Raw genomic sequence first — 26636 nt, 5'->3', positions numbered from 1 at the left:
ACCAATAAAAAACGTAGTATATTGAGTCTTTTTTGTTGTTATTGTAACCTGATTTATCTATATTCTAGCTTCTATTACCCCTATCCAGAAATGTACTTGTAGCAGGCGCTAGCGCTATCAGTGATGTCATATAAACATTAACGCCTTTGCCAGGTGTCCATGGCATGTTTACGGCTATTTTTCATCACTCTGGTCAACACCATTTGTATGTCAAACAAGGAAAAGAGATCTCATACTGCGATAACGTGTCAAGTGACATAAAAGGTCAAGGCAAAACAAGAACATGTTTTTTACTTTTTTTTAATCTCAACGTACAATTTGCCCGCCTTACTTGGGCATTGATTTAGTTTCTTTTGCGATACAAGTTGACAAAAATATTACTCTTTGTTCGTCATTTAATGTCATTAAAGATGCATTTAGATGCCGTAAGATGGATGATGAACAAGTTCTGAGCCTCACTAAGAAGTACAACGTACATGTCAAATTATTACATTGTATGAAATCTATCATCAGTATTTACTAGGTATCAAAGTACTGTTTTCGCTACTTTCAAGTTGACATCCTTTAAAAGTGAGTAGGTGACTAGAAAAAACAGGGTGAACCGTGATCAGACAGTCGCAGAGGTGACGGCGCGCATGGCACTCGCTGTTCGCTTCCTTCACGCTCCCATGGTGACGTTGGCGCTCTCTCGGCGCCCACACCACACTCCAATTTGAGGTCGCAGGGAGAGCGCGACCAGAAGGCTCCCATTCCACTTGACGGCGATGACGCTGTGCGCTCGCTGTGCCCTACATTGAATCTGTATAACGATTGATTTTATAACTGTAATACCATCCATCATATACAAGCAACGGGGCAACCGAAAAGGCAACAAAACACGAAAAGCGGAAAATATACATATATTTTTTTAAATCTATAAAATTCGTTGAGCATTTAGTCAAATTGTAAGTTGGGTGAACATGTGGCGATCACAGCGAGGTCACCGGCCTAGTGGAATGGTGTAAATGACAGCACAGGGATATTATGACCTTGGCAATAAGTAACACAGGCTGCTCTTAGTGCGGTACACTAAACCTTAAACTGTCACATAAATTTTATCGTGCGTGACAACGCTATCAGGAAAATAGCTCGGGTACTTTGTTTGGGGTGTATACCTGTCTGCAGATAACAATAAGTTTATTGACATCTGCATTAATCAATGTCGTGGTGTCAGTTTAGAAATATATCTTGCGGCAGCTACTTGTTAGTGTACAAAGCATATCCAAATCCAATTACCAAAGTGCAGAGTCTTTGGAACCTTGTACGTAAACTCGTTGTAAAAGATCGTAATCTTAAACAAGCAAAACCTTTCAATTTATAGCCTACGCAAGTGGTTTAAAGACGTACTTGTGTAAAGGGAAGGCCGTTCGGTGTTGTTGAAGTCATAATAGTTGCCAAGAAACAAGACTCGTGTTTTGCCCCCCAAAAAACCGAATTCAGTGGTCTTGGGATCGAATCATATGTCACCGGTGTTGTGCCCTTGGGAATGGAACTTTATATGATTCACACGCCATCCAGAGGTAAAGGCGTTGAAAAGAGAGTGCTTGGCTCCACCTTCCAATACCGCCCTCAAAAAGATTATGAGGTTACATTCATCTTTTATTACCAATGTAATTTTCTGTAACGATAACATAGATGTAGTGATATATCAGTCTTAATGTATATTAACATATCAGCGGTCGAACATTTGACAACAGGGACCAAGATTTTATCCAGTTGGTCAAACTTAACAGACGAACATCGCAGCATTTCAATTAAGAATGGAAGGTCACAGAAAAGTAACCCCAAACACGTCCTGCCATAAAATAGACCTTAAGCACCCTGGTGAAATATGCGTTGCATTTGTATACTAGGCAAAATCAAATCACATTGTAAAATGCCATAAGAGAAATGAATATAGATATAATCAATGTCGTCTCTAGAATGTCTATAACACCTGGATATCTAATGTGTGCATTCCTATAGGAGATTAACAATGCACTTATTAATGTATATCTTTGTCAAAAATAGCAGACTCTCAAATATCGACAATGCTACCTGAGAGTCGATGTTATGGCCTGTAACATTTGCGAATAAAAAAAAATGGATATGAATGTATTCGGTGATGTCATAAAACACCAACCTCTCTGCCTCAGTGTTAAGGAAAAATGATCAACCCGATTTGTATGGATAACAGAAAAAAAAGATCCGATACTGCGATTAAGTGTCAGGTGTATTTTATTGATATTACTCAACACTGCAAAAGTGTAAACAAAGAAAATCGATTCTGTAATTTTATGTTTATATTTTAAGTTTTTTTTCTTGCATTTCACAAAATGAACAACACATAATACAAAGCAAGGGGAAAACAAAGTACAGAAATATAACATAAGCCACCGATCCAAAACAATAAGTAAAGGTGGAACAGAAATGAGCTATAATCAATATCCATGAAAATAATGATAACAGTATCATTGGCAAATAAATATAACAAAAATAATATGAACCAAAGATTACAGAACATTAATATCGAACAGAACTTACGATGACAAATGAAATATAAAAAGTCCATATCAACAAAACTATCAGAACATGTAACAAAAAAACAATAGTGACTGATCAGTGGCAAATAAATATGGCCGAAAACGATATCAACTAAGAATAAAAGTTATTACATTTGATCAAAATTTCAAAAAAAGATATTGACATGCAAAAACATATTGTTAGCATAGCGTCAATACAGAGGACAGAAAACGAAATCTTAATTAGATGCGTATATCATTTTCCCCCATTTGTTGTTATGTTTTTTTTTTATAAAATTGGACTACAGAACATTAGTGCTGTTTATCTTGCATGCTGTATAGCAGACGAAAAGTTTGTTCTTAGTCATGCTTACTTACTGTCTACAATCTCTAGAAAAGGCAAACAATATTCTACCTGTAGCATTGGCATGGTCTGAATTTTCAACATGTATGCGATATGCGACATATATATATTTGATGAGGAATTGAAATAAGAAACATGATACCAGAATGCTTTATAGCATACTTGTACCAATGTGAATGATATATTTGACGTTTAGTTGGTTGTAACGTTTTGACAAGTTTAGCTGTTCATGTTTCGCTGTTGAGTCACTTAATCTTCTAACAGTCAACAATTCTCAGCTGGGTAAATATAATTTAATACTCAGTCATACCTAAGTCACACTACCACACGTAAGCGCAAATAGCAGATCGCTATCTGAGATAAATGACGGCGGTAAAAGACGCCATTAATTCTTTATACAGTATGTTTGACCCGAATGTCTTTTGCCGCCTTTGGCATCCTGATAAGCGACATCGTTGTCTATCTTAGGACGTTTTAAGATGATTTAATTGAAATTTGCGCCGCAGTCGACCGATGATGATGATGATGAATTGAAATTGTATACAAGAAGAAAACAGTTATCAAAATCGCAAGATTATAATCATCAAATTGTTTTTAAATACAACAAATACCAGTAAGATATCAAATGAATGCATTTTACAGTGTATACACAGTACTCTTTTGTAAAAGCCACTAATGTCTGCCTCCTAATGGCCTTCTCACATTTTTGTAACCTTCCGAGTGACGTAGCACTGTTTACTCATCTAGAATAGGCTTAGTGACTTTTAAAAGAATAGTACCGGAAGACGTTAGCAGCAGCTAACATTTTACAATTCTAACGTTCTGTATACATCTAGCAGTCCACATCTGTCATGGGAGTGGCACATCTGGATGAGTCTGACTGAGCAGAGTCTGGTCTTACATCCTGACTAGGGTGTCTGTTGTTTGCCCTTTTCTGTCGCCTTTTGCGAAAGCTGTCGATCTCCTCGCGTAGATCTTCTACTGGCTGAAGTTCAAGTCCGTGAACCTTCATGTTTCGTGTACAGCCGTTCCGTTCGTACCAAGCCGTTATGGCTGATCTGTCATAGATATAACTATCGTTTGCACGCACAGGGTCCTTCATCACACTGTTGCTTATTGGGCAGATATACTTACTAGGAACAATTTCATTGGACCTAGCATTCTCGGAGGTCCTCTCGCTACGGAGGGCTGTCAGAATGGCATGTGCTTTAGCTAAAGGTATGTCAATGTTAATCAGGTCTACCTCTTTACAGGACTGAAGGTTTTCATACGTGAAGTGATTTTCCGTCATGAGGTTTATGTAGTCATCGAAGCCGTTCATCTTCAGAAAGTTCCGAAGTCGGTCATCTAAAAGCAATAAAATGCAAACATTTCAGAGAATATTACACTTATAATATGGTTTGACAGAAAACCATGACATTCTAGGTTTGGAAGCAAGTGATAGATTTATCACCATTTTTTATTGTAAGCATATAATCCCTACAAAGCAACTTAAGCCGCTATACATAATATTTGAATCCTATATTTTTTGTCGTACTTGTAGTATCAAGTTTAAAAGAAAGAATGTGCTAAAGTATGTTGCGACTCCTCATGACAATGCACACACATTGATTACATTGTTTCTCTAATGAGCAGGAAAGGATGAGACAGATTTCTTGTGAGTGACCTCTGGATTTATATGTGATTTTTGGCTAAGTTGGTCCCAATCAAAACTTACCAACTAGCCTTGTGTAGTTATTTTCGTTCTCGCACGTCACGCTGTCCGTTGCCATGCCGACAGTGTTCTTCACCAGTGACGCCTGGCTACTGCTGTCTACTGAGAACAGGTCTTTAGATGACGCGCATGCAGGAATGGAGTAGGCTCCATCAGGTTCAAGTTGTTCAACCTATACGTGTAAAAACAAAATGTATTTACTAATTTATATTTTCTGTTAAGTGCGACACCAAAATCTTGCTACAACAGCATCCACTGGTACCCATTTGTTGCCAAACGATCCACTTGTCTCTTTTAGCTTCGCCTTATGTTTTTGTTGTCATTGTTGTTGTAAAATGATAAAATTGATCTACTTGCCTGTCCCTTCCTTTCCCCTAGTGTGACAGACCACTCTTCAACTCGCCTCCCTGCGCCAGCCAAGGACTCATAATCGTCTGGTAAATATACAATATATAAGATAGAATTGCACTGAAGAAATGATATGTCAATACAATATGTTAACTCGTTCAGGATCCCAAGTTTTCAAACTATGAAATTTTATTTCGAGAACTTCTGGGAGCTCTTTCCTTTACCTTCTGGTCTTTCATTGATGCTATTTAATGTGTGTTTTAACACTTAGCCTGATGTTTGGATGGGATGAATCTTACTTGTATTGCTCCTTCGTAAGTCTTCGTAGGTTCTGACGTTGCCATCATCGCGCTGTGGTGGTGCTGGTAAATGCCTGAGTTGGTGACTGTTGTTCTGGTTGTTTTTGCGGTATCTGGGCAGGTATACGAAATAACCTAAATCAAGTTGCTTAATTATAGGTAATAGCGTAAATTTGCCTTTAATACCTTACCAACAGTATAGAATTTTACCCTTCTGGAGGAGCTATCCTATGATAGCATATAAATGACTCTTCGATACATTATAAAAGATACGAAATGAATTTTGAAAAATTGTATGGTTTTCAAGCAACACAAGAACATAATGCACCAAACGTTTGTTAGTATTGCTTACCTTTCTTTCTTTATCTTCTTACGTCTGCAATAGACAATGAAGGTAGCAACACCGATGCCTACAAGAACTACTGTCACGCTGGACACAGCAATGATCATTACTGTTGTGGACGACAATCCATCTTGGTCACCTAGGAGTTATTAGCACACAGAAAATAAGGCGATATTTGTTTTTTCGGATTTAAACCATCAAGGGTTTTATGATTGAAATTTTATTAGTTTTGTGAATAACAATAGCTTGTCATCTGAAAGAATGTACCTTTTGTATGTAGAGCACAATATGTCGCGAAAGACACATCGTCCACAGCTATGTCACCTTGGTCCCCAGTCCCTACTACAGCCTCAAGATAAACCTACATATAGGAGTACGTACAGCTTATAAGTTAGTTCAAACAATAGGTGGATTATAAGGACTATGGCTGTTTCGTGTAACGGCATTTAGGTAGAGAAAGTAATTGATTCTGCTCGGATCCTAACATATTGCATGGTCATTAAATAATTTAAAAATACACAATGTCTTTATCCAAACAAAATAGTGCAAATCATATTAAACTTTCTAATTTTCTAACAACAAATATATACATGCATGCATGCGATTTGCGAATCCATCATCCATTCAGACACCCATAGTTATACTTTAAGTACCTGATATTTTCTGTAGTGGGATGTAATGCTGACCGAACCGAAAAGCCACCCTCTCCCCTGCTGGCCTTGCCGTCGCCACACTTCCTCCGTTGACTCATTACCCACCCCCTTTACCAGAACGTGTAGACTGCCGATGTTACGGCCTTGCATGTGGTAGAAGAAGCGAAACTAGACGGGAGACGAAAACAACAATAACATGAATACAAAACGTAAACCTGTCCGCAATGGGGAACAGATATTTACAGCTCAATTGGTTCCATATTTCTTGCTTTTGTTCTGATAAACATCAGGTATTCTCTAAATCATCAAATCTCAAAGCATTAACATACACACCTGGCATGGTGAGTCATCTGTTAACACGGGGCTGATGAGTTGTGCCTTCTGTCCTTCTTTGCTGTCTGAAGAATCGATGAATATGTAGAAACCTGGGTGGGAGGTAGAATAAAAAGTCAGACGTTATCATCCTGTAATATTTGACTATCACAATTGGATATTCATTTACCTTGCAATTTTCATGTAAAAGATTATGTCATATAAATTCACGTGTAAATACAATTCACAGTTACTATCAAGGTTTAAAGGCAACGATAATATTGCGCAGTTGATTGCATGTACCTAATGGGTTTTGATGAGTGTGGTCCACCTGTGGTCCAGTGCCACTTGTGCTTGTTGATTCTCTACCCCGTTGGAATGCGATGTCACCTGAACCAGCTGACCAAGAACACAAGTCTTCTTCGAAATCACATCTTCCTGGCCCTGAGCATTCAAGAGACACATGTCACCAAACATGCATTTCTCAAAGGCTATACATGCAGTGTACATATATGTTTATCTTACATATATATCTTATTTGTGTAGAACGTATGCGACTAAATAGTGTTAGATACCTTTATCACAGTCCCTCTCATCGCTCCCATCCACACAGTTCTCTTGAAAATCGCAGACGTAGTTCAATGAAATACACTCGCCACTGCCGCATTTAAAGGTAGATGATGTCTCCGTACAGCCATCGTTATCTGAAAAGGGGAAAACCAGCCTAATTAAAAATACAAGGCTAAGAGGTTCCAATTTTTTTCAATTACTTAATTTGCTTCGTCATAAACTAATATACATGATTTGCATAAAACATGAAAACTGGACTAAATCGTACCAATGATGCAGCCTGGTGTTAACGTAATGTCATCTATCGCTATCGACCCTGCCGACGGTGTTCTAATAGAACCTTGGAAGGAGACCTAGAACAAAGCAAATCCAGAGGTGTAAAGGATAGTTACATAAAAAAAGTAACAGCAATGGTTCAAGGCACAAATCCTATATGTTGGTATCATATGCGAACATTGACTGAACTATTATTACTCACATATCAATGATATCTATGCAACACTGACCTGAAACGGTGTTGTGTCCGGTATCGGCACTTCTTGTTTGAGCCAGTTCGGGCCTTGTGAAACACTTTGCTGCCATTCTAGCCTCACATTCGTTCTTGATGCGACACGAACGGACAGACTTGCATCATCAATGTGCAGGTAGTAGTGAAACAGAAGCTGGAGAAAATCATATCAAGTATGGAAACTATGCATGAATAATACGTTAAAGGGACATTGGAAACGTCTGTAACTTGATTCGATGGACTGAATCGAAGGCAGAACTTAAAACCTTTACGCCCTCTATTAATATTCAAATCATTCTTATGATTTCTTAGTATGCGAACATTCTGTTAATGAAGGTCTACGATTTTCATTCTATCTGCCATAAGTTAAATGTTTGACACAAAGTCAGAAATAGCAAAAGATGAACGGAAAACTTTAAGTAATCACAATTACACTTACTGAACAGTTGACACCGTTGGAAATGAAGTACGTCGGAAGTAACAAGTACGCGGTTGTTTCCATGGAACCAGTTACGTACAGGAAATATCCATCTACGAGTTAAGGGGCAGTATATTTATTCCTATCCCAGCATATGGGTACCATTACAATTCTATTGTAGACGTCAATCATAGCTCTGATGCTGCACCTACAGTAGACTGTAAAATGTCTAATGCTTACACACGAAATACACGTAACTATCAGATAAACGTATATAACTACTACCAAACTTTTAATCTTATCTTATCTGTATTACTGGGCAAGGCCTGCTGTGGGTATCACGCCTAGGGTGCACGCATATGTCGGCCGGTGGTGGTGGTGCTTCGCAAAAAAGGGCAAAAATTAAGCGAAAATAACGGTAATGAAAGAGTCAACAACATGAACAATATGAAAGCTAAAAGTGCTGTGATGGCCGCCTTAGCTAGTGTATGCAACTACTAGGGGGTGGGGAGGCCATGTCCTGGGCCAACCCCACCTTAAACTGGTTGACTGAGCTTGGTATCATTATTAAAGCTTGATGCTCTACAGCCTAGCCGGAAGTCGTTACAAATTTTTCCTTGGTAATGCAATTGTCACTAACCTGTTTGACCCTCATGATCAACCAATGGAACCCCTGCCTCAGACCCGCCGAATCCTCGGGTCCAGTCGGTAGTGTCACTTTTCAGTTGAACCCAGTTACACAGGTCGTTCTGAAAGTCGCATCTTCCTGGGTAGTTTCCTATTCAGGAAACATTTGAATTTATTAGGGGTTATTATCATGCAAGAAGTTCCAAAATTATATGATAAATAATCAGTTGCCATTTTTTCCTAAAAAAACGCGCTATCACTTACTCGTTAGCAAATAAAAATGAAATTGATCACATACCACAATCAGTTTCATCACTCCGATCACCACAGTCGTCTGTGAAGTCACACTGAGTGCTGAGTGGTAGGCAGACAGCGTTGTCGCAGACAAACTGGTCTGGTGTGCACTGATGCCACTGACCTTGTATTTGATAATAAAATTTATGTCAACATTGCATTATTAGCGTGTCAAGACTAACATATCTAACCAAATCATGAGAACCAGTATCAGTTCTGAACATTGACTGCTGATAAATGAAAATTGTTTTATTCGTAATACTAGTAAGAGTGAAAAAATGCAAATATCATTATTTAATAAGAAATTTTGTTTACTATATTAAGGAATTATGCAAGAAGAGATATGATCACTAAAAAATACATACCCACACATCTCACAGACACATCTCTGGCATGGTTACAAAGTGGACTCCAGTTTTCCCAGGGCTTCGTGCGGCATTCTGTGATTCTAGACTTGTTTCTTGAGTCACATGTGACGTCATCTAGTAGGATGGGTGTCGAGTCAGGTGCAGGATACCTTTTTTGACGGAAGTACGGAAATAATGCGGCAAAGATAATTTCATAAATATTGGGAGAAAATTGCCTTCAATCAGTAAATAGAACAACAACCAATATGTTTCTTTTTCACCATCAGAAAATACATACCTAGCGTCGGTCATGACAGACTCCCTGTACCCCAGTTGAGCACACACCACATCAGCGCTAGTCTGGGTCCAGCCGATGTTACAGATGGTTCCCCAGCGGTGGTTGTAGTAGATCTCCACACGGCCTTCATCGAACCTAGCACCGTCAACTAGACGGACGCTCCCGTCAACTAGATAAATAAACAAACGCCATGTAGATTAAGTAATTTCACAAAAATTGCGACTTTCTACTGTGATAATATATGCAACTTAGTGAGAATCGGAACAATTCATAAAGCCTTCGTTACATAACCAATATCTTCTACAAATCTTAGACAACTTTGTGTTGTAGATAACAGTTCATACCTTCTCGCACACAGTCCCATGAGAAAGAAATGTCGTCAATAGCGATTCTGGCATCTCGCCCGTACCCGATTACACCTTGAATTATTACCTGTGAAGGAAATGTTAAAATGATGAGATAAACATGGATCACAAATAGTGATTACCACGATATCTTAGATGTTTGTTGGGGGGCACAATTACACACAATTGCTACTACAATGTCACTTAAAGATGTAGCTTTATATAATTTTTTTTTTCATGTGCTTATCCCAACACGAAGCATATTTGGTATGGTGCAACTACAACTGCTAAATGAAGGGTTTTATATTTTAACATAATTCTAAAATACTAACTTGAAATGGGTCTTGCTCTTGAAACGAGACAGTGACTTGTGACCACATCCCTGTTGTCCCCGCAGACTCCTGCCATGCCGGTCTCTGTACTCCTGTGTAGTACTGACGGGTGATAACATCCAGGTCTCCGGCGTCCGGTCCCAAGAGGTAATAACTAAATGTCATCTGTAGAGAAACAAGTTCAACTTTATCAGAATAGAATTATGAACAAAAATTAAATAGTTTAAATTGTCATCCTACAAAAATCAACGATGTGACAAGTGGCTAACGTTATAGGAAACTACTATGTCTATGGTCAGTGTATGTGTTCCTTAAACCATTTCTTAACAGACCATACAGCACTAAGGAGAACACTTACATTGCAAGGTCGAACCACAGACGGCACAATAACAGGACCGATTATTCTGGCTGTATCCGAAGGCTGCTGAATGGCGTCATTCCCAACATACAGGAACTTTCCATCGGCTAAACATAAAAACAAAGTTTTCAAGTCCATTATCATGCTTTACAATCTTCTATGATTAGGAACAGTTAAGAAAATTGGTACAAAAACACTTGCAATGATATCAAATGGAATTTCATGTAACCTGGTTATTTTTTGTGAATAAGAAATATGATAATAAGTTATACGTCTATATTTTATCATAGAAAAATACGTGAAGAGAAAATCATGCCTTTCATAATTTTGTTTCTGAAAGAAATCCAGAACATTGAAGAAACAGAACTGTCCTTCTATTGTATGCTATCCTAAAGGTCCCATGATACAGTTTTAATAATATCTTACCTGCTGGCAGATTGTCTCCTTCTCCGGTTGTTTGTTTCATCCAGTCAAAATCGTCATTCGTCTGTTGGTGCCACTCACATGTTCCTATAGCCTCAAAGTCACAGGGCACTGGGTGTCGGGTTTCTGTAAAAAAAATGCTGGCCATTTGTAAAGTTTAAGAATTACGACTGAATAAACTATTATGAGATTTATTAAAGGCAGGAAATGAATTACACCTTCAGTATGACATCAATATAATATTATGTCCGACAAAAAGGAAATCTATGAAGAGGGTTAGGTTTACTCCCCCTGTCCACGGCAGGCTGCGATCTCTGAACGACAAAAGGTTTGACCAGTCTTTTGATTCTGTAAATAAAAAACGAATCTTTCTCGCTCTGTATAGTCTGTTGTCCTTTCATTATACTTTTAGATCGTGTACTATATTTCACCTATGAGATCAAGGTTCATACAACTTCAATTCCAGTCGGTGTAGCGTAATTGTGAGAGCATTAGGCTGTCAAACAAAGATGCCCGTGTTGGATTCCGGGATGTCTCCAGACATGTCTGGACATGCGCCGCGTTGTTGTGCCTTGGCAATTTCCTCACTTCACTGAGTACATGAGTATATAGCTTTGCTAGGGAGTCTCTCAGATAGGACGTTAAATGAAGGTCCCGTGTTTTAGGAGAGTGACACCTTGAGCACGTAAAAGAACCAATCAGATCTTTCGAAAGAGAGTAGGGGCATGCCCCGATGTGAGTGACTCAAAACGTCCCGCTCTAAATGGGGTAGGGAATTTCCCGAGCAGCCTTCGTAACCCCTGCTTCTCCTGGTGGGTCTGACTTAGGGTGAAGAGAAGCTGCTACAGTAACATTTAGTTCAGTGCTTCGATGAGTGGCCCCATACGGCCTTGCACTGAGCGAGTTCGTTTAAAAAAGTCCGCCCAGCGATCCCCCTCCAGTGGAAAGGGTCGTATAATAAATGTAGTAGCAGTACTAGATACCACGAACTTTCTACTTTTTGCCAATGATTAACTTATCGACAAACACATTCGGGTTAATTACACAGTGTCCAGGCAAACTACCGTAAACTCAGTTATGTTCGCGGTAATAACGTATTGTGATGCGGTAAAAATCAGAAGCATGCAGTGAGTTCGTGGATTAAACAACAGTGGTAATTGGGGGGGGGGGGCATATTCATGCGGATATGCGTTCCCACAGAGAGGTAACAGTGAAACTAAATCTAGAGACACCTCGAAAATGTCAATATAAATGGTATATCATCAAATACCTTTTTAGTAGAACAACCTTTTTGCTATTGGCATCTATGCAATAAATGGGCAGTACAAAATTAACATATACATGATAATCTATTTATAGAAATAGTGGACTCAGTACATCAACACATTAAAAAACATAAGCTCTAACCTGGTACTCATGTATTATGAAGCAATAACTGACGGATAAATAAATTGAGGAATTTTCATGTAAGATAAATTGTGGACCTTTCATGTCAGATGAATTAAGGAACTTTCATGGCAGCAATGCTGTTACAACAAAACAGTTCCCCTTTGCTTCAACACAATTCTACTTCCTCAATAAGGTCAGAAATTTGCACTGGAAACAGAGCTTTGTATTTTTGTGGATCATGGTAGGCCTGCATCGGCCTTCCCATTGCATGCTACTTGTAAGTCTTTCTATAAATTTCAATATTTATCCCAATTTGACACTATATGTTTTACACGTTTGATGCAATTAACAAAGGGAAACAAAAAAATAATTTACAGTGAGTGGTCAACGGATTAAGCAAATAAAAGATGTACCTTCAGCAATGTGCAACAAAATATAGTTTCACATTGATGAGTGAGACACACTTTCCTTACAGGCGAAGAAAGAAGTGACTGTGCAGCTTGTTCGTACTAAATCTTTCGACACCAGAGGTGCAAAATGATGATGCAAATATGTGAAAAAGAAGCTGTACATGTATTTGCCATTTACTTGAAGTTTTGAAGAATGTTGGCTGTTGAAGGCAAGATAAGCAAACGTGTGATTTTTTTCAGAAGCTACGGTTTTTTTAATGAATATAATATATTCAATGTTTGTATTTTCAACACAGCTCTCAGTTTAATATTTGAATATACATCATACATGGCACAAAGTTTCTCTTGTACTGCTTCTTTGTACACCAAAAATAACTTTCTTGTCTTTCTAGCTTTTCTCGTTTTTCTTAATTTAACTTGTGGACAAATTTTCTTACATATTAAGAATTTGAAAAAAGAAAACATGAAGAATCAGTCTGATTTTTTCCCTTGGAAATTCTCACAACAAGGAACAGTATATATCTCAATAAGATTCTAACCCTCAAGAATTTCTAAGATTTCAAGTCTAAATTTCTTGTTTTTATTGACCCCAAGATTGTTTTTCTTGTTATGTTCAAGAAAATAATAGAATATTTCTCTCCCCTTTCTTAAATAATCTTACTTCAAGATAAACTTTCTATTGAAAAAAATCTTAACTCGTGGATATGATGTATTTCTTAAAATCAGTGTACTTCCTTGAATAAATTATGAATTAGAAGAAACAAGAAAAGTGTATTTTTGGTGGTGTAAATGATCTTCACATATTCTACCATTTCGTAACCCATTTCGAAACATTTGTAACAGCTAATGATTTAACTGTAGCTTGCGTCAAATAGCTGAAAGGTATATTATCACTTTTAGACGTTCATATAAGAGCATATAGGGTTCTACATTTTCTAAAATAATGCCATATATATTGATTTGCTTATATGAATGACATCCGTGCGCGCATCAATTTTCGTCCTTTACAAAAAAAAGCTTTCGACCATATTGTTAACCATACAGAAGTTGGTGCAAAACGAAAAAAAATAATATATAAGCTGTAAATTGCAAAAAAAAAATATTTCGGAAAATGGATGCTTATCGTTGAATGTCCAAGTAAATTCGAAGGTCAAAGAAGAAGTTTTGAAGGAACAAAATTAAAGAATCTATATTAGCGTGTACTAAAAACTCAGTTTCTTTAGTTTTGTTCATCCTAGATTTCAAAATGAAGGCAATTCTTTTTTCCGATCTATCTTTTATTCGCGCTCTCTAATCAGGTTTGGGGTCCATAGAGGATGTTATCCATATAATCAAATGAACATGGCCTAAGCAAGAACAAACAAACAACAAAAAAACATGTACTTACCCAGGCAGACGTTGTTGTATTGGTCATAGACCTCCCCCTGTGGACATATTGGGAGTGTTCCTGTAGAGAAGATGATTGTGTTTACATGAAATGCTTTCTCTGAAAAAAAATCTTTTAAATACATTTTCAGCCATACTATGACAAAAACATAAATATATGTAAGGCATTAACAGTTTTTAAAAGTCTATTACACACAAACGAAGGAATATCAAGTTCCATTTCATTTAAGACTAGAGTTCCACGACCTCATACCTTCGCCAAATGATTTTAACCTTTATGACTGACGTATTAGGAGTGTTTCTCATCAATTATAAATCACACAACTGTTGATTGTTTTAAAATATAACATGTGCAAGGTATGAGCTTAACAAATTAAGAGCTTTACAAAGAAGGTTATGCGAATATTTATCATCAACTATGCAAACGAGGCCCTTATTAGCATAATTTGATTCAACGATGTTCACATTAACATAACTTCCCGATGCCACAAAAAAAGCATTAAATGTATGAAATTGCCATCATTTGCCTGTGTGGAATTATATAAGTTACTCATTAAGTATTCAAATTAGGCCCACATTTGCATATTTGCTATCTATCAACATTCATGTCTTCCTCAGTTACAATTTGAATAGTCATATCATGGAACAAAGCAGATTTTTAAAGTTACCTTATTAATTATGCAAATTAAAATCTGATTTGCTTAATTATCGTCCAATCATACTAAGCATCACACAAGCTATCTACATACCAAAAATCATGACCATCCATCAAGGCCATCTTGTTATAGGATTTTCTCATTAATTATGCAAATGGGGTCTTCATTTGCATTGTCCATATTAATTAATATTTCTCTCTTCCTCAGTTACATATGTCACATGTTTCAGAGTCATATCCTGGAATTTGGCGGATGTATAAACTTTCCTAATTAATTATGCAAATTAGATACTGATTTGCATAAGAAGTATCTAATCATGGACATCATCACTCAAGCTATCTACTTACCAAAAATCATTACCATCCATCAAGCCCTTCTTTCCTGCAGTTCCAAATAAGCCGCTAGGGGGCCAAAACCCATACCACTTACTCTCTGCCCAAAGATCTATATACCACTCAAAAATCAGCTCCATAGCATTTCCAGAACACGAGATATCAAAACAGGAAGTTCCGCTGCAGTACCGTAAGAAGTCGCTAGGGGGGCCAAAATCTAATCGTTTTTAGTTCTCATCAAAGCCTACCAACATACCAAATATCAAAACAATCCATCCAGGCATTCTTGAGTTATGCTGTGCCACTACACACAAACACACCCACAAACGCTACCCTCTGCATAACCTTCTCGGCGAAGGTAAATATAATATAGTACCAAAACATACGTACCTGCACAGTATGCTTGATAACAGCTAGTCGGTGGCACCAACTCGTACACGTAGAAAACCCCTTGTGTATCCACACACCGTTTGACCTGGATGTTCCACGGGAAAGGACAACAGTTCCCCGGTACACCGTAATTAGGGCAAACCGTTCGGTTGACTACAGTACTGTCTGTCGGTAGGGTTCCGTTCATCCATATAGGAACCTGGGTCCCACAGTGGTACGGCTCCACACAGGTTGTAGGGATCTCACCGCCGACATAGCTGATGAACCGGTACCAGCGTTTTGATAACGTGTTGTCACACAGGAGAGAGTGTCCGGCCTCGACCTCGGCTGCTGCACTCCGTCTGACTTGGTTTATTTCGTGGTAGTCCGTACAGGGGTCGGTGCTGACGGCCTCGGTCATTAACACTAAAAGAAGGCAAGAAAAAAGTTATGTTGTTGTAATCTTGTCATACCGACCGGTTTGCGCAAGTAGATTTTTCACACTTTGCAAACAATACTAATAAGCTGGACATCGTTAGTCTGAACATTAAAGTTTATTAGGTCGTCTTCTGTTTTGGACTAAGTGAAGATTTGGCTAAATGCAAATGTTCCTTCAAATCTCCCCACATAGTCAAGCAATGTTACAGGCACTGTTGTATTTTGTATTTCGTGTAAATATGTTGTTTATATGTTGTATATGTATAGCAGGTATGACCACCCTTCGCATAACCCACCAGCTTTGATCAAAATCTGTATTAATCTCCTCCCGTGGTTCATTGTAAAGAATCATTGATATTGTATTTTACATAAAGTAACAACGTTTTGACTATTCATCCCCTGAGCTGACCCCTTTTACTAATCCAGTGCACCCTTTCACTTAAATAACAACAACGACAAAGTGTACTCACCTATAACAGCTATAAGACCTAATACAGTTGTCTTCCATTTAGTACGGGACTCCATGGTGGCTTTGAGTGAATGCACCAACAACACCACTGACGTTCACTGTTGTCTATCTGGCATCACGGGCACAGAAACACAAGGAAGTCTTCCTTGTCGAAAATTATCACGAAATCTACGACTTCCCAGCCAACATGCACTGTTATCGCCACCGATGAAAGGTGTTTACTTAACAAATATTTGCCGTGTATGGCGGCAGCTGTTAAAGGTGATAGACCCTAACTCATTGTAAAGGACGCAAAGATTAGCATAGCAGTAAAAGATTACTCAGCTGCTACTCTGTCAGAGGCATGGCGTATTTAGGTATTGGGGCCTTTCCACATGTGACACTTGATACGAACGACGCTGTAAACTTGAAGTGGTTTAATACAATGACACAAAGGCGTCCGACTCTCCTGGATAAGTTTGGAAAATCTGATAAATAGACGGGTTTTGAGCGATTGTGTTAACAACACCAAAATTCAATTCGTTGGCTTCGTCTATTAATGGTGTTTGCGCTACAGAATTGCATTAGACGTGTTTACTTCCCAACGGGGAGAAACGAGTTCGTCGTAAACAACTTTGACTGACAGGCTATTTGGACAGAATTTGCTGACAATTTGTCTTGTGCAAATTTCCTGCTGGCTGGATTATGGGGGAGGACCAGGAGGGCTAGACAAGTCATAACTTTACAGAACTACAAACTTGGTCTTATTTTCTTACCGCGGGCTGGGGAAGAGCGCAACCATGAAGCTTTCTCCCTCCGTGGTGGCGATGCTTCTCACTGTCTTTATGACAGGTAAGATATTTTTAAAAATAGTACCGAGTAATCTAAACCGCCTTATGTTAGACAGTATAACTAACCTGATCGAAAAATGGCGAAAAATGAACACAAGGCTCCCGATCTCGTAGACGGCAATCGCGCATCGAACTCGCTACGACCAAGAGTGGATTTTTGTCATTTTTGATGATTTTAATGTTGGAATGTAATGTAAAATGTAAAAAGTATGATTGAAAAGACAAGACAGTAAGTTCACTGCCAAATTGGGATGGAGCTGATTGACTAATACCCCTATTCCACTAGAACCGCGCTCTCGCCTCACGCTCTCTCTGCGACCTCAAATTTGCTGGAGCGCGGAGCGAGCACCGAGAGCGCGCCAACGTCGCCCTGTGAGCGTGAAGGGAGAGCACGGAGAGCGCCATGCATACCGTCACCTCGGCGACTGTTTTTAACATGTTGTCGTTCCAACAATGAGCGCAGAGAGAGCGCCGTAAGAGCGCCCAATGATGGATCAAAGGGACGCAGCGGGCACATAAGGAGCGTGCAAGGGTCGCAGCGAGTGCTCTACGAGGGTTTAGGGCCCTGTCACACTTGTGCGTATTTTCAAGGGCGCGTGTTACTTTTTGTTTGGTTTTAGTAAATTTTGCGGGGAGGAAGTTGTCTTCTACTTTGACCCACAGTTATTAAACAAAAGAATTACTTCTTCGGCTGCAAACTTAACCTAAACCAAAAACATGTTATACAGTGGTACGCAACTCATGCAAGCTTGTATATACGCAAAACTGTTACAGGGGCTTTAGTTGTCTCAACTGTAGTTCACACAAATTTCTTTCTTAGAGTGGTTTATTTCTATGAAATTTCGCTGTCAAATCACTTTTCCGTAAAGGATAATTTTCTAATTCAAATCATGGGTAATTGAAATTGATGAATAACAGCAAAATTAAATTGATTTCTAGTGAATCATATAGAATCACTTAGATGCATAGTTTCTTCTTTGTTTAGAATATCTTAAGTCACTTTAAAATCTTTCCTATAAGTTCAAATAGATTCAAAGTTGTAGTTTCAAGTGTTTGAAAATTTAGAAATATTTAAACCTTAGGTATTATTTCATCTGAAATAGTTCAAACCTGTAACAGATATTGTCAAAAACCTTAAGGTGACTCAGAACTGACAAATCACTTTGTAAAATCATAGTTTGTACTTTGCTTATGATCAGTAGAAGATGTTAAGTTTTTGCGTAAAAATGTAGTAGATGGACAATATTACTTTCTCCAGAAATTAAAATGCATCATTGTGTTAAGTTAAACGGCTTTCCTCAAGTTAAGCTTCTGAATATCATATTTACTAGACTTTCTGAGAGTAAGACGTAAAAGTATCCCGGACACTCCTACCCTACTCGACCGAAACCTCTGCTTGGAGAATAGGCTAGTTGGGCGCTGGGCGCGTGTCATCGAAGTGCAATGACGTATCTGTCGTCTAAAGTCACTAATGAAGGTTGCTAGGGTAGTCCGTATTAATAAGGAAGGTTGCATGACGTAATATTTACATACAAGCAGCCATCCCACCAACATGTCAAGAAGGTTAACACTAGACTAGCGCGTTAGAATAAGCACGAACATCCTGTGTATTTCATTATTTTGTTTCACTGAGTCTTTAATTTTCTCCAATCGTGATTTTTCTCCGAGTTATGAATCTTTAAAGGTTAACTCTCGGGACATGCCAGGTCACTGTAACTGTTTTCACAAGCAATGCAAATAGGAAATCTCTTTGAAAATGGCATGGATAACAAACTCTGAAGCAATTTGGAGACAAACGGCTATCAAGTTGCTGAATCAACACACAGGCAGCGCAGACATTTTGTAATAATGATGCTAAAGTGTTGGTTTATCAAATTGCTAAGCTGTGTTCATCTAGTGTTTTTCTTCACCAAGCATTTCCCACACTGCTCCAGATCCAGCTATGATATTTGATGGAAAATATTTCTTTGCCTCTGAAGGATGACTTATCTTAGCATCTATTATATTGCCTGCTGACTTACTCTCGAACATTAGCCGCTCGCACCGAACACCAGCCGACCACAGCCAAACTAGCTCCCGAACAATCCTAATCATGGTCGGGGAAAAGTCGAGAGGCCATGTTCGGCTATGTGTAACCGGGGTTTACGGGTGTGACGGTTCGGGGGAAAGGGGTGCACTTGTGTTAGGAGTACTAGTGGACGCTCTGCTGTATTAGATTTTGAGAGTGGACCCCTGTCGCCTGGACAGTTGGCTGGTTTGGCGCGTGATATTTAAATGCGACGACGTATCCGTCGTTCAAAAACAAATAAGGAAGGTTACTAGGGTATTATTAATCAACAAGGAAGGTTGCTATGCATGTTCAATGACGTCTTGTTTACACATAAGCAGCCATGCCACAAACATGTCAATAAATTAATTCCAGACTAGTCCGTTAAGAATAATAAGTTTATTGCACAACAATTGAACAAGGTACAAAGTATGGCATTCACTGGTACATAGATAACATTCTATCAGGCTAACCAATCTATCTTATACAATATGGTGTAGTAGTAGTAGTAGTAAATTGTTTATTGATAAAAAACACATGAGAAAAAACGGCATTGCAGTATAGAGACTGAATTGCGCCGCAGCTTACAATCACGTACACAGTAAAGTCGACACGATCAGAGTACTATGTACAACAGACGATAACAGTTCATATGTCCAAATGATCGTTGACTAATACAATTAAAAGCTAGATTTCAGTTCGACATTACTACTAAAAGCAAGGTTAATGTCCAGCCGGAATAACAGATCAGAGTTTTTTTCCGCCAAGGAGTTGCGCCAGCGCAGGTTTGGCACTCGTGGTGTATCGTTTAGTACCCCTGGCTTGAGAGTACTGGAGTGAGTTCCTCAACAGTCTGCCGTGCTGTTCTCCTCGAGTCGGAGGTAGCCAGGAACAGAAACGTGGCGATTGTCTCACTTTGTTTGCAAAGTTCACGCAGAGGTCGTGTCTGCGGTCAGAAAGAGTTTGCAGATTTAATCCTCTCAGTGTGTCCGTATACGAGTTATACTGGCGACCCAATATGATCTTACAGGCACGTTTCTGAACGCGTTCCAGTCTGTTGATTTGACTGTTGTTGAGGGCGGCGTTCCAAACTGGGGCTGCATACTCGAGGAGCGGTCGAACATACCCGCAATAGATGGCCGTCAGGTCCTCTGTCGGAAGGCCAGCTCGGCGCAATCGGCATAGCAGAAAGAGGCGCTTGTTTCCCTTTGATACCATACTGTCCACTTGTGAGTCCCATCCCAGGTCGGACTGGATCTGAAGTCCAAGAAGTCTGGCTTGTGTTACTACCCTGAGTACTTGGCCTCCCAATGTAAGGACTGGGGGAGGTGGGGGTCGTTGCATAAAGCAAATCTGTAGAACTTTGCACTTCGTGGGATTCAGCAGCATATGGTTTCTCTCTGACCAGTCGTCTAACTCGTGTAAGTTGTTCTGCATGGTTAAAGGTGAGTAGACCGGTCGGATTTCCCCCAGGTTTAGATCATCGACATACTTCCAGTAGTCGCTGTTTAGTGTCCCAGCATCGTTGATCATGGCCAAGAAGATCAAAGGCCCTAGCAAAGTTCCCTGAGCCACCCCACAGGTGAGTGACTCCCAATGTGATAGTCCATGTTGGTAACGTACCCGCTGTCTACGGCCCGACACAAAACTGCATACCCAGGGCAGAAGGGAAGACCGCGCCCCCATTTGTACGAGTTTTGTGATAGCTGTCGTGTGACAGACTCTGTCAAATGCCTTGCTGAAATCTGTCAGTACAAGGTTACCGACAGATTGCTTCCTCTCTGCGCCTTTGAAGAAAAAGTCAAGGATGTCTACCAAGCAGTGGGTTGTGGAAATTCCTCTGAGGTTCCCGAACTGTCTGGGGTCCACAGTAGGTAAGATGTCGCGGAGGAGCCACGTGAGGACGAAACCCTCCACTACTTTGGCGAACTGTGATGTTAGCGACACTGGTCTGATTTTGTCCAGGTCTGCTGGTTGTTCTTTCGGGACGGGGATGACGATCGCGTCCCGCCACTCCGGTGGTACTCTGCCCTGTCGTAGGGATGCATTTGTGATGTCGGTAAGTGGGGTGGCGAGCTCGCAGGCGAACTCTTTGATGAGAGTAGGCGGGATGGCATCAGGACCTGGAGCCTTGGTCACCTTTACCCTTTGCAGGCGATGGTACATCTGCCATGGGTCAATCTGCGGCGGTGGAGTGGCCGGTAAGAATGATGGTAGCATGGCTGTGTCCAGAGGAGGCAGAGCCTGGCAAATGGTAGCTAGGTGGGTGTTGATGGCTCCAGCGATGGCGGTCATGTCTGTTGGGTCCACACTAGGCACGTGGACAGTGGGAGTAGATTTGGAGAGGTTTGCCAAGCGTCGCACCTGTTTGTGCCACTCAGACGGGTCTGTTCTCTTCAACCTCTCGGCATGATCACTGTAGAAGTCTTTCTTTGCACGTTTGCATCCGCGGTCAACCTTGTTCCTCAGGAAACGGTAAAGTACCATGTGGCCTTTACTGTGTGCCTGTTGTCTCCTGTGGATCAAGTCTTTAAGCAAGGCTGACATCCATGATTTGTCCTTGTGATGTAGAGAGCATTTCCTTGGGGGGAAGTGCTTCTCTACGGCAGAGTTCAAGGTGCGGTAGAAAGCAGCGGTTTTCTCCTCCACTGTGTCACTTTCCAGTACTTCACTCCAGTTGTGCGAGGTGATCCATAGGCCAAACGCCCGTATACTGGAGTCTGGTAGAGGACGAACGACGACCTGCTTTGTTTTGTTTGGCATCTGTGACCGGACTCTTGGCTGCCACCAGACAGCTTCGTGGTCACTAGTTCCTATCGGGTTTGTGACCACAGGGGTTAGGTAGAAGGACTTGAGGTTGGTGACTATGACGTCCAACGTGGCGTCCCCAGGCGTAGGGGCGCTGACCACCTGTTCCAGTCGGTGTGACAGGACGAGGGGCCTGTAGTCGAGACGATTGTAGTCGCCGGCAAGTATTAGACCAACGTCTGGATTGTGTGTTTTCAGAAGGTCGGCTGTGTTGACAAGATGTTCAATGAGGAGTTGTTGAGGCTTAGAGTTGGGCGGGATGTAGGTAGCACACACTGCAATAGCTGGCACCTGACGTGGGAGTCGCTTGGGACGGACCCACACCCACACCCACTCAAGTTCTGTAGGTACTTGGACTTGAGAGATCGGTCTTGCCTGTACATTCTCGTGGATGTAGATAGCAACTCCACCTCCTCGTCGCTCCGTTCTGCTTGTAGAAAAGAGCGTGTAATTGTCAATGTTCAGGAACTCACTAGGCATTGCGGTGGAAAACCAGGTCTCCGTCACGATGGCAATGTCGGCCTTGTACTGATGTACTGTAAGTTCAAACTCGTCTAGTTTGTTCATCAGCGAGCGAGCGTTGCACATGTAGACAGACGGAAGACCTGTAGTGGTCCTTTGTTTCGGTGGCTGTAGAGGTACGCTAACTAGGTTACTGGCACCTGCATTCCTGCATGTCTGTTGTTGTTGACGAAATTGCTGGGAATATTTGCATATGAAGGAACCAGAGGGAGGGCGATGGCCGACTATGGTAGAGATCTTGCGAGCCCTACCTCTTCCAGCTTTTCTCCCTCGAGGTCTGCTTCTCCACAGTAATCCATTGAGTTGGAGTCTGCCCTTGATAGTCTTGCTTGCCCATGGATCCACAGGGGGCATAGAACGTCGCAAGCTTCTAAGGAAATCCAGGGAGTATCGGAGGACGCCAGAGGCCGCCATTATCCCAGCTTGGCACAGACCGCGTCGGGGATCCTCGGTTACACGTCAATAATCCAGTGGGAAACGTCAGGTTTCGCTTCTAGACAGTCCTTGCACGTTCACGTAACACATAAAAACATCTATATTGCACAATCCCATAAAAAAAAACGTTGGTTGAAGACACCAAAAGCGCTCCTATAGGGGAGAGGTACAAAACCGCGGCTGCCCGCTACAGGAGCGCCACCTACGTAGTAGTATGGGATGACAATGGGATTTTACAATCGTTGGAGGAGTTTCTTACGTCTAGACATTCTTTGATATATTTACCTTCGCCGAGAAGGTTATGCAGAGGGTAGCGTTTGTATGTATGTATGTATGTATGTTTGTAAAGACCAGCATAACTCAAGAAGGCTTGGATGGATTGTCTTGATATTTGGTAGGTGGGTAGGTCTTGATGAGATTAGGAAATGATTAGATTTTGGAACCCCTAGCGGCTTGTTACGGTACTGCAGCGGAACTTCCTGTTTCGATATCTCGTGTTCTGGACAAGCTATGGAACTGATTTTTGAGTGGTAGATAGCTCTTTGGACAGAGAGTAAGTGGTATAGGTTTTGGCCCCCTAGCGGCTTTTTTGAAACTGCAGGATCAGGTTTTGGTTCAGACTGTGAAAGGGAATAACTCAAGAAGGGCTTGATGGATGGTTATGATTTTTGGTAGGTAGATAGCTTGAGTGATGATGTACATAATTAGATACTTATTATGCAAATCAGTATCTAATTTGCATAATTAATGAGGAAAGTTTATACATCCGCCAAGTTCCGCGAAAGGACTCTGAAACATGTGGCATATGTAACTGAAGAAGAGAGAAATATTACTACATATCAATTATGCAAATGAAGACCTCATTTGCATAATTAATGAGAAAATACTATAACTCAAGATGGGCTTGATGGATGGTAATGATTTTTGGTATGTAGTTAGCTAACGTGATGCTTTGTGTGATTGGACGATAATTATGCAAATCAGATTCTTATTTGCATAATTGATGAGACAATTTTAAAAACCCGCTGTGTTCCATGATATGACTATTGACAATTGAAATTTGTTAGTCTACTGAGGAATTTTGATGGATAAAAAATATGCAAATGCTGGCCTAATTTGCATAATTAATGAGAAACTACTAAAATTCCATACAGGTAAAGGATGGCAATTTCATACTTCTGTCATTTGGAAGTTATGTGAATGTGAACATCGTTGAATCAAATTATGCTGATAAGGACTCCATTTGCATAATTCATGATAAATGTTACTTTGTTAGCATAACCTTCTTTGTTAAGCTCATACTTTTGTTTTTTGGGTGAAGAAGATCAACTGGTATGATTTATAATTGATGACAAACACCCCTGATACGTCAGTCATAAAGGTTAAAATCATTTGGCGAAGGTATGAGGTCGTGGAACTCTAGTTCCCAATGTATACCATGCATGGGTTGTCACATGTCATTATGTACTTAAATTTGCTGTTCAAGTCCATGGAGATAAATCCTGGTAAATCCGACGTTAGCATGTAGTATAGTGAATTACGTATATCAAAATATTTGGGACATACATTCAAAAAGTGATATTCGTCTTCAACTACCTCTGGACAAAATGGCCAAACCCTCTGGTCGATAAGAAATAAGCACGACCGTACTGTGCATGTTATCATTTTGAAGTGTCACAAGTGTCACCGAATCTTTTCTTCAATCGTTTTATTTAGCCCCCGAAACCAATCCTAATCATGGTTGAGACCATGCTTGGCTATGTGTAACAGGCCCGGGGGCTTAAGGGTGCGCCTTAGGTAGCTGTTATTATAAACAGGGGGCGTGCGAGTGTAAGGGGTGGACGTCCTGCAGTAGGTGTTTAAAATGTTTGAGAGTGCCCCCCTCTCACCCGGACAGTTGGCTGATTGGGCACGTGACATCTAAATACGATGGCGTACCTGCCGTCTGAAAATATTAAGGAAGGTTGCTACGGTAGTCCTTATAAACAAGGAAGGTTGCTATGCATGTCCGATGACGTCATGTTTACACACAAGCAGCCGTGCCACAAACATGTCAATAAATTAACTCCAGACTAGCCCGTTGAAATAACACGACCATGCTGTGCATGTTATCATTTTGGAGCGTCATTGAGTCTTTTCTCCAATCATATTACATTGTCAATATAGTAACTCGCATTGAAAATGACATTAGTAACAAATACTGAAGCAATTTGGATACAAAGGGCTATTCATGCAATTCGACAGTGTGTCAGCACACAAGCAGCGCATACATTTCGCAATAATGATGCAAAAGTGTTGGTTTGATGAAATTGCTAAGCTCTGTACATCTAGTGTTTTACTTCACCAACCATTTTTCCATACTGTTCCAGCTCCAGCTATGATCTATAACGGAAACAATTTCTTTGCCTCTGAGGGATGGTTTATCTTATTTAAACAGATCAACTGTACACCGGCAACATGCAATAAGAACTATTATGTAAATAGACGATCGTTGAAGTCGGTCATACCAAAGCAGATTTGCATCATTTATATCGTATAACAGGGCATTCACTGTTTCACGCCTGGAGTCTTCAGTAAAGCACGGCATTCAACATGATTATTTTCGCAATAGTGCTAATTTCCAAGACGCTGAAAACGGAAAAAAATCAGGGAAGGTTGCTAGGGTAGTCATAATAAACAATGAGATTTCGATGCAGGTCATATGATGCCATGTTGAAACAAAAACATGCCGAAAACTTATGTCAAAATTGTTAACAAATACTATAGTCGTTACAATTGTTACGTTGATGCTGTAGTGTTGTTATGAGTTATATGCATGTTTTTATTAAATGCAAACATAACGGTGCTGGTCTTCTGTCATTTGGAAACTATTCCATCACATTGGAGGGATAAAGTCGTGTCTTATCCAAATTGCTTTAACCAGCCAACAGGATATTTCAAATGATACTAGATTGATTCGGTAAGACCCCCATTCCACTTGGACGGCGCTCTCACCGCGCTCTCACGACGACCTAAAATGGTCCAGAGCGCCGTGAGAGCGCCGAACTCCTGGAAAACGTGCTCAAGTGGAATCTCTACGGCGACCCTTGCGCGCTCTCAGTGTGACCAAAATGTCAAATGTCAGCAACCTTTTAAAGATTTCACAGATCACTCAACGAATTCCAGAGATAAAGAAGGAATTTTTGTTGCGTTTTATGTGCTTTGTATGTTGTCTTCTCAGTCATACCTTTACCTCTTGCATCATATTTGAATGATAAAATCAAGGGAAAACAGATAAATTTTAGTCGCTGCACGGTCGCTCAGTGTGTGTCTTAAGTAATATGTGTATGTTAAACTTGTTTTTTCTGTGTTGTCGGTCATGTAAACTTTTTGCAATAAATATATTTTATCATTTTACGTTATATTAGAAACGTAAATAACAGAATTTTGAAACACATTTTGAATCACTGACAA

General features: G+C 40.1%; 3 protein-coding genes across 5 annotated transcripts in view; 1 reads left to right on the top strand and 2 right to left on the bottom strand.

Annotated features, from left to right (window-relative positions):
* Positions 1-3448: 3448 nt before the first annotated feature.
* On the bottom strand, positions 3449-7796 carry LOC136447516 (uncharacterized). The gene is made up of 12 exons (XM_066446518.1): positions 7650-7796; positions 7412-7496; positions 7149-7277; positions 6877-7017; positions 6595-6686; positions 6262-6429; positions 5876-5969; positions 5618-5747; positions 5266-5378; positions 4976-5052; positions 4622-4790; positions 3449-4251 (listed from the first exon to the last, which is right to left on the bottom strand). Exons 6-12 carry the CDS (start codon positions 6409-6411, stop codon positions 3737-3739), a joined length of 1248 nt encoding a protein of 415 aa, XP_066302615.1. The 5' UTR covers positions 6412-6429; positions 6595-6686; positions 6877-7017; positions 7149-7277; positions 7412-7496; positions 7650-7796; the 3' UTR covers positions 3449-3736.
* Positions 7797-8986: 1190 nt separating this feature from the next.
* Positions 8987-17199, bottom strand: LOC136447735 (uncharacterized). Its single transcript, XM_066446777.1, has 10 exons — positions 16543-17199; positions 15656-16060; positions 14279-14338; positions 11096-11218; positions 10670-10776; positions 10312-10476; positions 9980-10067; positions 9636-9804; positions 9356-9507; positions 8987-9114 (listed from the first exon to the last, which is right to left on the bottom strand). Exons 1-10 carry the CDS (start codon positions 16595-16597, stop codon positions 8987-8989), a joined length of 1452 nt encoding a protein of 483 aa, XP_066302874.1. The 5' UTR covers positions 16598-17199.
* A 46-nt stretch (positions 17200-17245) lies between these two features.
* Positions 17246-26636, top strand: part of LOC136447509 (von Willebrand factor D and EGF domain-containing protein-like) — a 40299-nt gene continuing 30908 nt past the window's right edge. The window contains exon 1 of one of the 3 annotated variants that reach the window (XM_066446506.1): positions 17246-17372. In XM_066446506.1, the coding sequence (XP_066302603.1) occupies positions 17321-17372 (52 nt within the window). In that variant the 5' untranslated portion in view covers positions 17246-17320. The remainder of the gene's footprint in view (positions 17373-26636) is intronic. The other 2 variants (XM_066446505.1, XM_066446504.1) reach the window with 2 other exon arrangements.

The sequence above is a fragment of the Branchiostoma lanceolatum genome, chromosome 13 (genome assembly GCF_035083965.1).
Source record: "Branchiostoma lanceolatum isolate klBraLanc5 chromosome 13, klBraLanc5.hap2, whole genome shotgun sequence".
Classification (NCBI taxonomy): Eukaryota; Metazoa; Chordata; class Leptocardii; order Amphioxiformes; family Branchiostomatidae; genus Branchiostoma; species Branchiostoma lanceolatum.
The sequence above is the reverse complement of the archived record's forward strand: the minus strand, read 5'-3'. Positions and strand labels throughout refer to the sequence as shown.